General features: G+C 45.4%; 1 protein-coding gene across 3 annotated transcripts in view; it reads right to left on the bottom strand.

Annotated features, from left to right (window-relative positions):
* The window catches only part of Bcs1 (mitochondrial chaperone BCS1), a 90221-nt gene that overhangs the window by 54894 nt on the left and 19869 nt on the right, over positions 1–15458 (bottom strand). For all 3 annotated transcript variants that reach the window (XM_075682718.1, XM_075682717.1, XM_075682719.1), the window contains exon 5: positions 11742–11936. In XM_075682718.1, the coding sequence (XP_075538833.1) occupies positions 11742–11936 (195 nt within the window). The remainder of the gene's footprint in view (positions 1–11741; positions 11937–15458) is intronic.

A 15458-nucleotide genomic window follows, 5' to 3' on the forward strand; every position in this document is an offset into this window, starting at 1 on the left:
TGCTTGGGCTAGCTGGTTCCTGCTTTAAGTAGTAAAGGCAAGGCGCAGAAGACCAGGACTCAAGAAGAAGAACACAAACGACAGGACCGGCGCCAAGCAAGAGTTCCTTTCGTTTTTGTTCTTTTTCTTGAGTCCTCGTCTTCTGCGCCTTGCCTTTACTACTTCAAGCAGTCTGCAGACAAGGACACACAACTATGGGCCGTCCAGCAGGCCCGGGGTGCGCTCGAAAAGCACAAGCCTCATGACCAACTTCAATAATAATATTTGGGGTTTTACGTGCCAAAACCACTTTCTGATTATGAGGCACGCCGTAGTGGAGGACTCCGGAAATTTTGACCACCTGGGGTTCTTTACCCACCCACTACAAGCGGGCCCAACTGGGGTAGTGCAGAGTAGAGCATAACCTCAGGTCGACGCTTGGCCAGCGTCACGACGCGTTAAACCGTCGTTTGCAGACACTTTATTAAAGTTATCCCTATCCCTATCCTACACACTGTTATTTGTTATGCTTCACAGCGTACCATTACTGTAATGAGGCAAAGCAGACATTCGGGAACCGGCATTATGCAACCCACCGTGCTTTCCGAACTTTGAGGCCAATCGCGATGACCACAAAGGCGGTGTCAGTGCCATTGCTGACAGCGGCTAATTCTTTCAATAAAAAAAAAAACGGCACAGAAAGGCAAGAAGCTTAATACCGAACCTCGAAGTAGCTAGGCCTAGCATTGCCGAGGTGGTCAGCGGATCTGCGTGCGAGAGTGCCGGTTCGAGGCGGCAAGGTTATCAAAATGGCGGCGGTTGTGGCTTTATTAATGCCGTTTCGGACCTGCGGTCACGGCAAAAAGTCCGGAAAATCGGACGGCGAAGGGTTCTTGTGTCCGAAATTTCAGACGTTCTTCTACATTCACCCTATGGGGTCAATGTATAAGTGGTGCCGCGAAGCCGTCCGTCCGGAAAGTCACTCGTTGACTGTACTTTGGCAACTCCTCCAGCCAACAATGCGGCGTCAAAGACCATTCATTATGATTCCTCTCTGATACTTGAGCCAGCATTACTGCAACTTTCGTTCCCTTTCAATAAAATTACAGCTAATTTTCTCTGATAGAAGCACAAATTCCCTGAGTTTTTCCAGACTACTCAAAATCCCTACGAATTCCCGGTTTTCACGGTTGATAGACACCCGGTATGGTAGGTATTTATTTTGTCCTTGCCTGGGGTGGTGTTTCGTGTGAGTGCATGGAGTGCTCGTTGCACCTCAGGGATAGTGATCAGCTTGTCGAGGTAGCAATTGTCCCCCGAGTTTTCCCTGAGTATTTCCAGACTATTGAGATGCCCTGAGAATTCCCGGTTGGTAGACACCCTGGTTCATGAAATCGGCTGGCCTGAGTGACCAATTTCAGGATTTAAGTGATGAACAACCAAACATGTTCACACTGAGAGTACCTTCTTTCCTCCCTCCCCTTTCCCCGCATAGGGTAGCAAACCGGACACACATCTGGTTGACCTCCCTACCTTTGTTTCCTTTTTTTTTCCTCCTCCTCCTAACTGAGAACCAAGCAACACATACCAGGCCATCGGTGCATGCACCTGTGATAAATAGCCTCTGGCAGAACTTTCCGCCTCCCAGCTAAAGTCAAGTGAAGCCAAGCAACTACGCCTGACCAGATTTGCCTGGATGTTGCCTTCGCTCGACATTATGCCCATCTTATCAGCCGTGCAGTCAACCAGAACTGTGAACACTTCCAAGTGTCTGAGACTCTACATGTTATTTGCAACTGTCCTATCTATGTGTCCCAGCAGAAGGAGCTGGCTTCTATGCTGGTAGGCAATGGACGGCAAATGCTGTCAAAAAGTGCTGTTTTGTCTATACACACAGAAGCAACAACACCTACAAGGGCTGTTATGGACTATTTAAAGAGCACCAGTCTATAGACTCAAGCATAGGCAGAAAGCTTTCATTTTTCTAGGGAGGGGGACGGGGGCTGCTGGGGCTTCACCATCTTTCTGACTCCCCCTCATATATATATATAATCTTTAATAAGAGTTGTATTTGAAGAAACTATGCGTGACCTCGAAGAATTGTTCACAGGAGTGATGACCTTATGTGAGTAGTTACCTAATTAGTGAACTGTCTCCTCATAGTAGGAGACAGTTCAATGTTACAGCCCGATTACCCTCACACCGCCGGGAGACTGGCATCTCTCAGATGATCCTTACCACAAGCAGATTCAGTTAAGCACATTAGGGAGATATTTGTGTTTTGTGCATATTAGGTTGCACAAACACACATCAATGAAAAAAAAGCCCCGCAACACCTTCCGAAAGTTTTAATACACAAAGGTAAAATCAAGAAACCTTTTCCTGATGAAAGGTCATTTGAGAAAATAAGACATAACATATATAAAAATTGCACGATATATAACAATTTCTGAACACAGCATATGAACAGAATTATTAGCACAATGCAATGTGAATCCATAATGCAATAGTTCAATTACTTATCAAAGCATGCCTTATTCCACTGGTTTCATTTATTTCCAGGCGGCGGAATAAAGGGCTATCAGGTAATAAATTATCAGGCGCACAAATAAACAACAATATTAACAAATAAATCAATAAATAATAAGGCACAGCGATATCTCAAAAGTGCAAAAGGACACGATAGCGAGTAGGAACGGCGCAGATTATGTTGTTGAGCAGCTGATAAAGCACATGACGAATAAAAATTTATAGGGGAAATTCACAGTATAGACTATAGAGTTCTACAAACAGCGCAACCAAGCATCTTTGGGTACCCAAAAGGCCTCACCCTGCTTGCGTACCCTATTTTTGTTCTTTGTATAACTTCTTGCATTGTTTTCTAAGCCAGGTAGTTTGCTTGAAGCTTGCCTCACTTCCCTGAAGCTTCCCTCACTGCCTCCTGGCCTCGTATTAGTACCTGGTTACTTTTGCCAACTGAATAACTCATGTATGCCTTAATGTAGAAGACGAGAAGAAAGGGGGTTAACCGAGGGGCCCGATTTTTATTAGTCATATCATGAGAAGCCAACAAACACTGACACCAAGGACAACATAGGGGAAATTACTTGTGCTGAATAAATGAAATAAAGAAACAATCAATTAATGGAAATTAAAGTGGATGAAAAAACAACTTGCCGCAGGTGGGAGCCGAACACACAACCTTCGCATTTCGCTTGCGATGCTCTACCAATTGAGCTACCACGGCAGCGTTTCCCCATCCACTTTCTTGGGTATTTATGTGCACTAGTAGAACCCTGGGAGTGTTAGCCAGCGCCACCACTCATAGACCTTGGCGGCGGACGTGGAACGTCATTTTTGCCGCAGGCGTCACGAGAACGTGATCTTTTTAGGTGAAGGCAACTGGTCAATAAACCCACATATGCTACCTGAAGGCATCAATGTTGCCGGATTTGAGACCCTCGTTATGTAATAAACGAGAAGAAAGGGGGTTAACCGAGGGGCCCGATTTTTATTAGTCATATCATGAGAAGCCAACAAACACTGACACCAAGGACAACATAGGAGAAATTACTTGTACTGAATAAATGAAATAAAGAAACGATCAATTAGTGGAAATTATTGTGGATGAAAAAACAACTTGCCGCAGGTGGGAGCCGAACCCACAACCTTCGCATTTCGCGAAGGGAATGTAGAAGGGAAAACACGGGGAATGTGGGAGATGGAAATTCAAGACGATGAGCGAGATTTAAGACGATGAGCCTTGAAGAAGACAAGTCCACCCGTCGAAAAATTGGCTCCTGCTTTCACCTTGTTCTCGTTTTGCTCATCATCTTAGTGTAGAAGGAAAACTCTGTAAAACTAGCGTCCTGGTACAGAACACACTAGAGCTATGCGATAGCTCCCAACTTCTTTCTTTTATCCAGACTTATTGCCACACAACGTTCACGAAGGTGTACCCCTCCATTAGGACGAGAGCGAACACTTTTCCGAATCAATCAGTTATGTCGAACCAGTCAGTAAAGTGCGTGTTTTCTTCTAGTTTGTAGCGACTGCACTTGGCTGTCTGTGTGCCTGAGCAGTACCACATATGCAGGTGGTGCGCTTTATTTTGTAGGTAATCTGCACTGGGTTCAAGCTTGCAATAAGAGATGGCTGCTTCCTTCATGTGTGCTGTTTCCCCGTGCAACTAGCGTTACGTTTCCGCTGGTGCTTATACATTAAAAAATACGCTTCCTTCTCAGCATCAGATGTGTTTTGGCAAAGTATGGATAAGCGACGTACCCTGTTGGCTTTGTCGTTGGTGCTCCTGCTGTGTTTGTAGCCAGTGCAGATTGCGACGTCCGCAGCCATGGAAGAAGCGAACTTGACACATGTTTTCTATTTCTCATTTTATTTCTCATCGTCGCTGTGATGTTTCGTATGAGGCCAAAAAGCCATATGAATGAGCGGCTTATACATCGTGGATGCGAGAAGAAAGCACGTAACAGTGAGCTGAAAAGGATGGCAGCTTGATGGGCATTATCTTCCCAAGTGCTCAATGTTTGAGTTAGTTGGAGGTCACGTGACGAAACGCGCGCTTGAGAAGGTGAGCGCACGTCTTCTCCTCTATCCCTGCCGTGGCTGTGAATGACTGTGCATGGCTAATGTTTACACGGCCCGCGGGCCGCACCTAATTGTTGGTAGTTTATTGGTGTGTGCAATGCTAAAGGGCAGCAGGGATGGCTACTAACTTTATGTGTGCTGTCTTTCTTCTCGGGCTGTCTTTCCGTGCCCCTAGTGTTGCAGATCACGTAGTTGAGAGAGTGGTAACTGGAGATATTGCTGGCTGAGACTGTCTTGTAGTGGAAATAAAAATAGGCAGATGACCATGCTGAATCTAATTTATGGAGTCGCGGCGAATCACGTGGCTGCAAGAACTGTTCGCCCCCACTGCCGGTGCTCTTCACAATGCCAGCGTTGTGATTGCGAGTGCTCGTGGTCATGCAGTAAGATATATACAGGTTTACATGGCTTGCTCATTACACTGTGCTTTTAATTAGGAAGTGAATGTTTACTACAATTTATATGGCCAATGTAATGTATAGAGTCATGTAAGGGCCCCACTTCTTTGTTGCGATTTTGACAAACCTTACATAGGACCGGGCTATTTGAACTAAATTTTCCAACCACATGTACAAAGCCCACCGTAAAGCACCACGATCGCCTCCTCTCGCCATGCACTAGCGAGGCGCTAAAGTACGCTGCACGCAAAAATTCGCTGTTGAGCGTGACTGGAGTAAGCACACTGAATGTGACTGCTTCTTAGTTGGGTGTTTTGTTTTTTTTAAATATTAGCTGTCAAGTTGGGGGTGTGGCCCTTACATGGGTGCAGCCCTTTCACAGATTTATATGGTAAGAATTTTCCTTCATGTAATAACTTTGCTATCACTGTGTGATGTGTGGTGCGCGACATGGTGCGGTGATCGGGACAGACAGGAGCAGACGACAAGGAGTGCGCGCACCGAGGCGAATTCTGTGCTGGAGGAAAACAATGCCGAAGAGCATCCGGCACGTGAACGCACGGCGCAAGAAAAGGAACTAAAAGAAGAAAAGCCAACCAATCAGGAAAGACCATGGGGCGTCAGGCAGCCAATCGGAAAATGACTAATCAGCCAGAGTGAAAGAAAAGGCGACGCATGCTGGCAGCAGGAGGGAGACGCAGGGGAGACACTGGGAGAGTTCCAGCAAAGACGCCAGGAGAAGGTCGGCCATCGGGTTCCAGACCTGAGCCACCAGGACTTCACCCGACCGGTGCCTCCTGCCAACTTGTCCCTGCATGTCGCCAGTCTACCTGAGCGTGCCTCCAGCTGCTCGAGGCTGGCGTTCGAGCTTCTGTGCCCATGGGCAGGACGAGAGTAGTCGGGCTACGGGCCCGAGCTCTACGCCCAGCTGCCCGGCCAGAACTCCGCCGCCGCCATCTGCTCTTGCCGCCAAGCCGCCTGTCTTACCTCTCCAAGCCAGAGCTGGCGTGCTCCAGTCGCCCGGTCACCCACCCTACACCCCGACCTTTGGTGAGAGCGGCACAACTCCTTTCGTCAACTTGTCGCCGTGTCTCCGCGTTGAGACTGTTATGCGTCCCTGACGTCGTGGCAAGCCTGGACTCGCGCACTAGTTAATTTCATACAGCCCCAAGTGTGTTTCTTACTGCCGTGAGGTCTATTTGAGTGTTCCCTTTATGTTTTATATTTTCTTCTATTTATTTTAATCCTCTTTTTAGTTCCATTAAAAGTGTGTGTGTGTTTTCGAAACCAACGGCTTTGTTCTCAATTGCGTTCTCGGAGGCTCCGCCTAAGACAACCGTCAGAACCTTTGAGTACACGAACCTTTGTCCCCATATTTGGGCATCACACACTGATACTGCTTCGCTTTCCAGCAAAACTGCAGCCTCTCTCTCCTTTTCTTTTACTGTGAGTCCGAGTATAAGCGCTGCTGCACATGACTGCTATTGAATCTGATTTTGAGTGAATTTGGCTCAGCCTCATTTTGGTGACTGAGTGAATTACATATATATATATATATATATATATATATATATATATATATATATATATATATATATATATATATTTGACGTCTGCATGCAAGTGGCGATGTTTCCATCCCTAACAACCATTATAAATTATTAGAAGAGGTCTCTTTTTTGCGAGTTGTTAGCACTGCAGACTGGATAGAGAAGCAATACTGAGACATATCATTCCCATGCATTTTGCACGCCATTGATAAAAGAATCTGCTGAAGGGGTCAGTAAAGTCTGTAGGTTTTCTTTCAGGGACAAAAAAAAAAAAACGCAAAGCAATTTGAAGCGAGGTGAACATACAGCAACATATTCATTCTCTAGGCATAGACTATCCATATCATTAAATATAATTGTTAGTTGGCTACCTCCTTGTCTTGAAAAAATATAATAAATTTTGTGCTCTGTATATATTTAAATGTGTTGTGTTTGCGCACAGTGCTCACAGTGGAAATAAAGAAAATGAAGTTAGAAAATATGGATGAAATAGTTGCTGCTGGTGCTTCGAATGCGCTTGTCCTCTTATTGTTAGGATTTGCAGAAATCAAGCGAAAGTATGAATTAAAAGCTGTGCACGTCCGCACCAAGAATGATGCAGAGTGCGGAGCGCAGTGAGGGATGAAAGACGCGAGCAGGAGGGTGCAGTAGAACCACGAGGTGGAAGGTGGAGGAGGAGGGTAAGGCGAAAGCATGCGAAGAAAAGCATAGTGCAGCTAATGGCTACAAGATGGCGCCAGAGTAGCACACATTGTCTGAGAGGTCCATCTGTGACGGCCACTGTGAATCACGTCCACACGTTACCCATGCACTGCCTCTCGCGATATCCACGTTAACGAGGCAGTGGTGTGCCTCATGAGACAGATTGTACGCGCCAGCCAATTATAGCGAAATAAAAATGCGTATAGAGCTGCGCTCAAATTTCGAATTAGGGAGTACCATAATTATCAGGGAATTTTTTTCTGTGCCCATTTGCTCCACAAAGACCAGATACTCTTCGAATTGTTCACTTTAACATTATCCAGATCCCACGAACTCTCATCATCATCATCATCAGCCTATTTTATGTCCACTGCAGAACAAAGGCCTCTCCCCGCGATCTCCAAATACCCCTGTCCTGCGCCAATTGATTCCAACTAGCACCCGCAAATTTCCCAATTTCGTTGTAGCACCTAGTCTTCTGTCGTCCTCTACTGCACTTCCCTTCTCTTGGTACCCATTCTGTCACCCTAATGGTCCAACGGTTATCTACTCTACACATTACGTGACTTGCCCAGCACCATCTTTTTGTCTTCATGTCAATTAGAATGTCGTCGACACCCATTTGCTCTCTGATCCAAACCACTTTCTTTCTGTCTCTTAAAGTTATGCCTAGTATTCTTTGTTCTATCACTCTTTGCGCCGCCCTTAACTTGTTCTCAAGCTTTTTTGTCAGTCTCCAAGTCTCTGCCCCATATGTCAGCACCGGTAAAACACACTGATTGTGTACCTTCCTTTTCAATGTTAACAGTAAGCTCCGAGTCAGGAGCTCACGATGTCTGCCGTATGCGATCCAACCCATTTTTGTTCTTCTGTGAATTTCCTTCTCATGGTCAGGGTTCCCTATGATTAGTTGACCTAGGTAAACGTACTCCTTCACAGACTCCAAAGGCTGACTGGCGATCCTGAACTCTTGTTCCCTTGCCCGGTTATTCCTCATTATCTTTGTCTTCTGCATTTTAATCTTCAACCCCACTATTAATCTCTCTGTTAAGGTCCTCAATCATTTGTTATAACTCATATGCAGTGTTGCTGAATAGAACAATGTCATCGGCAAACCGAAGGTTGCTGGGATATTTGCCGTCGATGCTTACTCCTAAACCTTCCCAGTTTAATAGCTTGAATATTTCTTCCAAGCACGCAGTGAATAGCATTGGAGAGATTGTGTCTCCTTGTCTGAATCCTTTCTTTATAGGTATCTTCCTACTTTTCTTGTGTAGAATTAAGCTGGCTGTGGAATCTCTGTAGATATTTTCCAAGGTATTAACGTAAACGGTCTGTACTCCTTGATTACGCAATGCCTCTATGATTGCTGGTACCTCTACTGAATTCAATGCTTTTTCGTAATCTATGAAAGCCATTAGAGAGGTTTATTGTACTCTGCAGATTTCTCAATAACCTGATTAATGACAGGGATGTGATCCAATGTAGAGACTCCCTTCCTGAAGCCCGCCTGTTCCCTTGGTTGACTAAAGCCCAGTGTTGCCCGTATCCTATTGGAGATTATTTCGATAAATATTTTATATAACACTGGGAGTAAACTAATAGGCCTATAAATGTTTAGTTCCTTAATGTTTCCTTTTTTGTGGATTAGTATAATGTTTGCATTCTTCCAGTTTTCTGGGACCCTTGCTGTTGATAGCCACTTCGTATAGAGAGTGGCCAGTTTTCCAAGCATAATGTCTCCTCTATCTTTGATTAAATTGACAGTTATTCCATCTTCTCCTGCCGCTCTTCCTTGTATCATGTCTTGCAAGGCTCTTCTGACTTCATCTCTAGTTAGAGCAGGAGTTTCTGTATCCTGTTCATTATCGTTTTGAATGAAGTTCTCCTGAGTCCTCTGGGTACTGTACAGGCCAGTATAGAATTCTTCCACTGCATTTATTATACCTTTGAGATTGCTGATGATATTACCCTGCTCATCTTTCAGTGCATAAATCTTGGTTTGTCCTATGCCAAGTTTCCTTCTCACTGATTTCAGGCTGCATCCATCTTTTACGGCTTCCTCAGCCTTTCTCAATTATAGTTTTGAATATCACTTATTTTGGCTTTGTTGATCAGCTTTGACAGTTCCGCGAATTCTATCTGATCCCTTGAGCTGGACACTTTCATTCTTTGTCATTTCCATATTAGATCCTTTGTTACTTGGGAGAGCTTGCCTATTGGTTGCCTTGATGCCTTGCCTCCCACTTCAGTTGCTGCCTCTGAAGTCAGCCTTGTTACGGTTTCATTCATTACCTCTATGTCATCATCATCATCTCTCTGTTCTAACGCTGCAAATTTGTTTACAAGTGCCAGCCTGAATTTGTCTGCTTTTACCCTAACTGCCTCTAGGTTGACTTGTTTCTTCTTGACCAATTTTGCACTTTCTCTCTTTAAATTGAAGTGAATCCTAGCCCTCACTAACCTATGATCACTGCACTTTACCCTACCTATCTCTTCTAGATCCTGCACTATGCTGGGATCGGCAGAAAGTATGAAATCAATTTCATTCCTTGCTTCACCATTAGGGCTTTTCCAGGTCCACTTATTGTTACGTTTCCTGAAAAAGGTGTTCATTATTCGAAGCTTATTCCTTTCTGTGAATTCTACCAGCATCTCTCCTCTAGAGTTCCTAGAATCGACGCCGTAGTTGCCAATTGCTTGTTCAGCAGCCTGCTTTTTCCCCACTTTTGCATTGAAGTCCCCCATTACTACAGTATACTGAGTTTGCACTTTTCTCATCGCTAATTCAACATCTTCATAAAACTGATCTACTTCCCCATCGTCGTGACTGGATGTTGGAGCGTAGGTTAGTACTACCTTTTATCTATACCTCTTATTAATTTTGATTACAACTGCTGCTATCTTCTCATTAAGGCTGTAGAATTTGTCAATGTTGCTCGCTTTGTCCTTTGGATTAGGAATCCTACTCCGTATTGCTTCTTATCAGGGAGACCTCTATAGCAGAGGACATGGCTATGGCTATTATTCAACAACATATAAGCCTCACCAGTTCTTCTAATCTCACCAAAGCCGATGATATCCCAAACAATGTCTGATAGTTCCTCAAAGAGTACTGCTAAGCTAGCCTCACTGGATAGAGTTCGGCAATTAAAGGTTGACAGGGTGAGTTTCCATTGGCGGCCTGTCCGCATCCAGAGATTCTTAGCACCCTCTGCTGCGTTACAGGTCTGACCACCACTTTGGACAAGTGCCCCGCAGCTGCTGGGGACTGAGGGCCGTAAGTTAATTATAGATATCATTGGGGAGGTTGTGGCCGAATACTGCACCAGGAAGGCCAATTCCTGTTCTGGTGAGACAGTGTCTTTGTTCAAGCTTAGTGGGCCTTGCTAATTTGGTTGTACTTGGATTAGTATAGACCCACTTGCTCTCGGCATCTTTCGCTGGTGTCAGGCATCACTCCAAGCCTGCAGATGTAGTGCACTGGAGGATGTCATATTCCACGAACTCTAGCAGTCAGCACTCCTCCCTATATTAAACAACTTGCTTTTCTAACCTTTGTGTGGCCCAAGCTGGAGTATGCCGATGCTATTTTGAACCCCCCCATAATAACCTTATTAACACCCTCGAGTCAGTTCAGAACTGCGCAACATGATTTAGTCTGTCAACTTATCATACCAATTCAAGCATCTCAGCACTAAAAGCCCAAATAAGCTTACCCTCCCTAGCCTCACGCGGTGGAATAGCACGTGTTAACCTTTTTCATAAATTTTTCCATTCTTTGCCTTTTGACAACCCGTACATAAAAAGGGCACATAGCATTGCCCGTACCAGTCACTCTAACACAGTACCACAAGCCCATACCATGACTTTTCAGCATTAACTTTTTCTGCGCACAACACGAGACTGGAATGGCCTGCCCACCGAAGTTGCCACTATCATTGACCCACTTGCATTCAAGCGGCTCATCGAAATCATGCCTTTGTAATTTGCAGTATGTTTCTTTGTCACTAACCCCCACTCCCTCTTGTAATGTCTCAACAAGAGACCTTCGATGAGGAAATAAATAAATAAATAAATAAATAAAGTGACACTGTGGTGCACTGACAAAATGAAACAGCACATTTCGATAACAGACACGCAGCACACTTTGGCGCCAAACGTGCTCCGAAATTATCATCCCAGGTGGCAGAAAAAGCAGCGAAGTGCAACCGCTGACCGCAGTGTCTAAATCATCAGACACCGCAGAGCTCTCGCGTGGAAACACACACGTCCCAAAGAGCTAGGTGGTGTTTGGCGAAGAATGTGCCCAGCAGCTCAGTTGTGCAAGAGTATTTCCCTTCGCAACGTAAAAAAAAAAGTCGGGCCACTGAACACAACAATGAGTGAAAGACCCAATGAAAGCTGTCCACTTTAAAGGGCATTTCGCATCTGTCTCCTCACACTGTTTACTGTTTTTAAGAGGTGCCAGTCAGGCTAACGTTGCACGCAACTACACAAGGCTCACCTCGTTCGGCATACCACTGAGGGTTGGCGATGAACTCCCGGATGTCAGCGAGCAGACGCTCGGCTATGCCGGTGTCCAGGATGACTGAGTCCAAGGGCCTTCGCTGCCGAGGCAGCCCAAAGGGCCGCCACTCTGAGCCCATGGCACAGTAGACGACTGTTCGGCCAGCCTCCTTCTCCAGGGCAAGGGCACGCGCTGCACACCAGGAGGTTTCATGACATCCCAGCAGGGCACAGCCTTATCAAAGTCGAACCTCTTCACAACAACACTGGCACAGCAGGGCACACAGCAGGGCACTGCCGCCGGCGCTCCCAACATCGTGATGTTAAGCACCATCTCATTAGCGAGACACCGCAGCAAACGCCCACACCCCCATCAACTCACGGCAGCCCAACCAAGCCAAGTTGTAAGGGCCAAAATGCACATGTGCATAGAGAGTGTGCCATCTTAATATAGAGTAAAAAAAAAATTGCCCCCGTGCATTTTGAGTTGTACTTGTTAAGTACTACAACCAGTGCCGTTTTTAGACACAAAGAAGGCCATACACAAACTTAACTCTACTGCCACCGCCATCAGTCAAGACTGTGTCTGCAATCTCAGGTTTGATCAACGATGACGCCTACAGGTATGAGCATATTTATGGGGAGCTTCCCTTAAACTTTGTTGGCAGCCACTCCACCTGCTGTCAGCAAATTTTCTTCCCTGTATTGCATAGGCCACTAGGCCTAAATGGTGATTAAAAAAATGAAATTCTGGGGTCTCGTGTGCAGAAACCATGACCTGATTACGAGGCACACCATTGTGGGGAAATATGGATTAATTTTGACCACCTGTGGACCTTTAACGTGCACCTAGATCTATATACACAAGCGTTCTCATATTTTGTCATCAAAATCTGGCTGCTGTGACTGCAATCGAACTTGCGACCTCAAGCTCAGCAGTGTAATGCTCTAACCAGATCTGCTTGCACAGCAGTCGGCAGTCGAAGTTCTGGCTTGGTGCCGAGTCAACATGGCAGCAGCATTACATACAGCCGCGGTGCTTTGCACGAGCACATAATGTAAAAAGCCAAGTATGAAGTCTTCAAAATTTCAGCTGCTGTTATACATTGGTTCGAGGGGCAGGTGATGATGCTGCAGCGAAGTCCCAAAGGTCAAGGCAGGTTCAAAAATCAATTATCGGAAATATCAGTTAGTGACTATATTTAACATTTTCAATACCAGAACACATTTTGAGCCCCGTGCAAATAAATTTGCTTCACTATAACTGCTAGTGCGTTGGATCTCATATTATTACTTTCGTTATAGCAGGAGAATACCCCTTTGAAATGAAGCTTGAGCAAGCAAATCTTATATTTACTTAATTAAATCCAATGATTTGTTTTAATTGATCTATGTCCCTTATAGAAAAGTTCAACAATATGTCTTTCTGTACTAAATCACATGGCTAGTACTGTAGCTCAGCTGTCAAAAAAAGATATATGTATTTCTTTATTAGTTTGTACCAGATTTGCACAGGCACTATCCAGCTGGTAACTTAGTGGGAGAACTTTGTCTTGTCATTGTATATTGAGGCATGTATGTAGTGAAAAAGAAAGCACCACTGCCTTTGGCATTACCCCAGTGCATTTATCTAAGGGAGTGGCCTATCAAGCAATGATATGCATGTACACCCAATTACACACAGATACAAGCTAGGTATTAAATGGTGTCATGTAAGTCTGGCAAAATCAGAAGCCAATGAATGTTGTTTTACAGCGAAGCTATTAAGGGCTAGTTCCCCCAGAATCGTCCCCGTGTGTAGACACAAAACTTCCCATATGCTGGCCAATCCCGAAGATAGTGCAATGCCGGGCCGACCCGCGGCGGAGGGTCAGTTCGCCATTAAGGGGCCCACAGGGGCGTAGCCAGGGGGGGGGAGACTGCTTAGGGGCTTCAGCCTGTCCCCGAAATTTCTTTTGTGCTGTCATGCACCACCGACCAAAACAACCCCTGGCGCCAGAAATCATTCTGGATTTTGTCTAGAATGTTATTTTCACGCTCGAAAAGACATTTCAGCGCAAACATTGCGAACTCGGACCGGATTTCGTGGCAACACCCATGCACCGGGAGTCACATGACGCAAGGAGCCCCATCCAAGCACAAAATTTCAAGGGCGTTTTGATGGCGAGCGGGCTCGTTGCGGCATCTCACGGAGGCCACGGAATCTACTGAGCGCATGGATTTCAATTCCGAAACTTTATGGGTATAAAGTTCTAATAAACTTTTGATGTGAAAGGTGCTTTGACGTTTCCAAAGTTGTGCTTTAGATTTTAAATTCCAGAACTTTGTGGGTTTGGTGTTGTTACAAGCATTTGACACCAAAGGTGCATTAAGTTTTCTAAAGTTGTACGTTGGACCATACAACGAGACAAGCCAAATCAACACATTATCAAACAAGTTGACAAAGCACGCACAAAGGTCCAATGAGACAAAGCGTTTTAATGGTTCATTTCTGCCATCATGTTAAAGAAAAGAATATCACCATTTTTTTCACCTATGCCAAAGCATTCATGTCAAGACACTAAGGCCAGCAAAGACAACTACGTTCTTATTTATTTTTTCTACTTTGACTTTTATTCGCTAGGACACATTGAGCGTCTTCAATTTTCTTGTTCTCGCTACCCGCGGGCTGCCACGGGCCGCGGGCTGCATGCGTTTTTCTCATGTTGCCCCGACCATTGCGCGGCGCACTTTGGTGTGCGTTTGTTTTTCTCTGGCCGAGTGGATTTTCGCTTGGCAGAGTTTCGGACGCTTTCTGGCTAGCAGATGAGAAGAAACAATGGTTGCTCGCTGCCATCGCTGTGGGCTATGGAAAGACGAATGATAGGTGTAACGTTAAGGGATGGGAGAAGAGCAGATTGGGTGAGGGAACAAACGCGAGTTAATGACATTTTAGTTGAAATCAAGAAAAAGAAATGGGCACGGGCAGGACATGTAATGAGGAGGGAAGATGGACGTTAAGGGTTACGGACTGGATTCCAAGGAAAGGGAAGCGTAGCAGGGGGCGGCAGAAAGTTAGGTGGGTGGACGAGACTAAGAAGTTTGCAGGGACAACATGGCCACAAATAGTACATGACCGGGGTACTTGGAGAAGTATGGGAGAAGCCTTTGCCCTGCAGTGGGCGCAACCAGGCTGCTGCTGCTGCTGATGATCACTGTGGGGACTCGATGGATTGCAATGCGTGCGCTTGAGCGCAACCTCTTCGGAAAGCCTTGTGTCGCTGATGTAGGATAACGAGCAGTATACGCATGCTTCTCTGTGTACCAAGCGTCTTACGTTTTCTTTGGTATTCCTTCAGTAGCCACATTAGGTGCCCAAAGTAGGCATTCAATTTTGGCCAGAGTGCTTTCCTTTGCGTTTTTTCATTTCGGTGCCCCCACCTCACAAAATAAAAAAAGATGTTGTTGCGGCGCAGCAAATTGTGGCATGGTGAAAGTTCGATTTTGTTACTTCTTCTTTTGTGGAGAGTAATCGGCCACTGAATGCTTCAGTTCCCCGATGCTCTTAATCTGTTATTGCAATAGCATTTATATGGACACTCCAGGCACAGTCCTGTCGTCGCCGTCGCCCTCATGTTCCATATAAAGTCCAAGGGCGATAACATCGCGACCACGCGCCGCGTGCTGTATGTGCGAGTGAAAGCGTAGGAGGGTGGTGGTGGCTTGGGTGAATTGA

This window comes from Dermacentor variabilis, chromosome 2 (genome assembly GCF_050947875.1).
Source record: "Dermacentor variabilis isolate Ectoservices chromosome 2, ASM5094787v1, whole genome shotgun sequence".
In the NCBI taxonomy this organism is placed as follows: Eukaryota; Metazoa; Arthropoda; class Arachnida; order Ixodida; family Ixodidae; genus Dermacentor; species Dermacentor variabilis.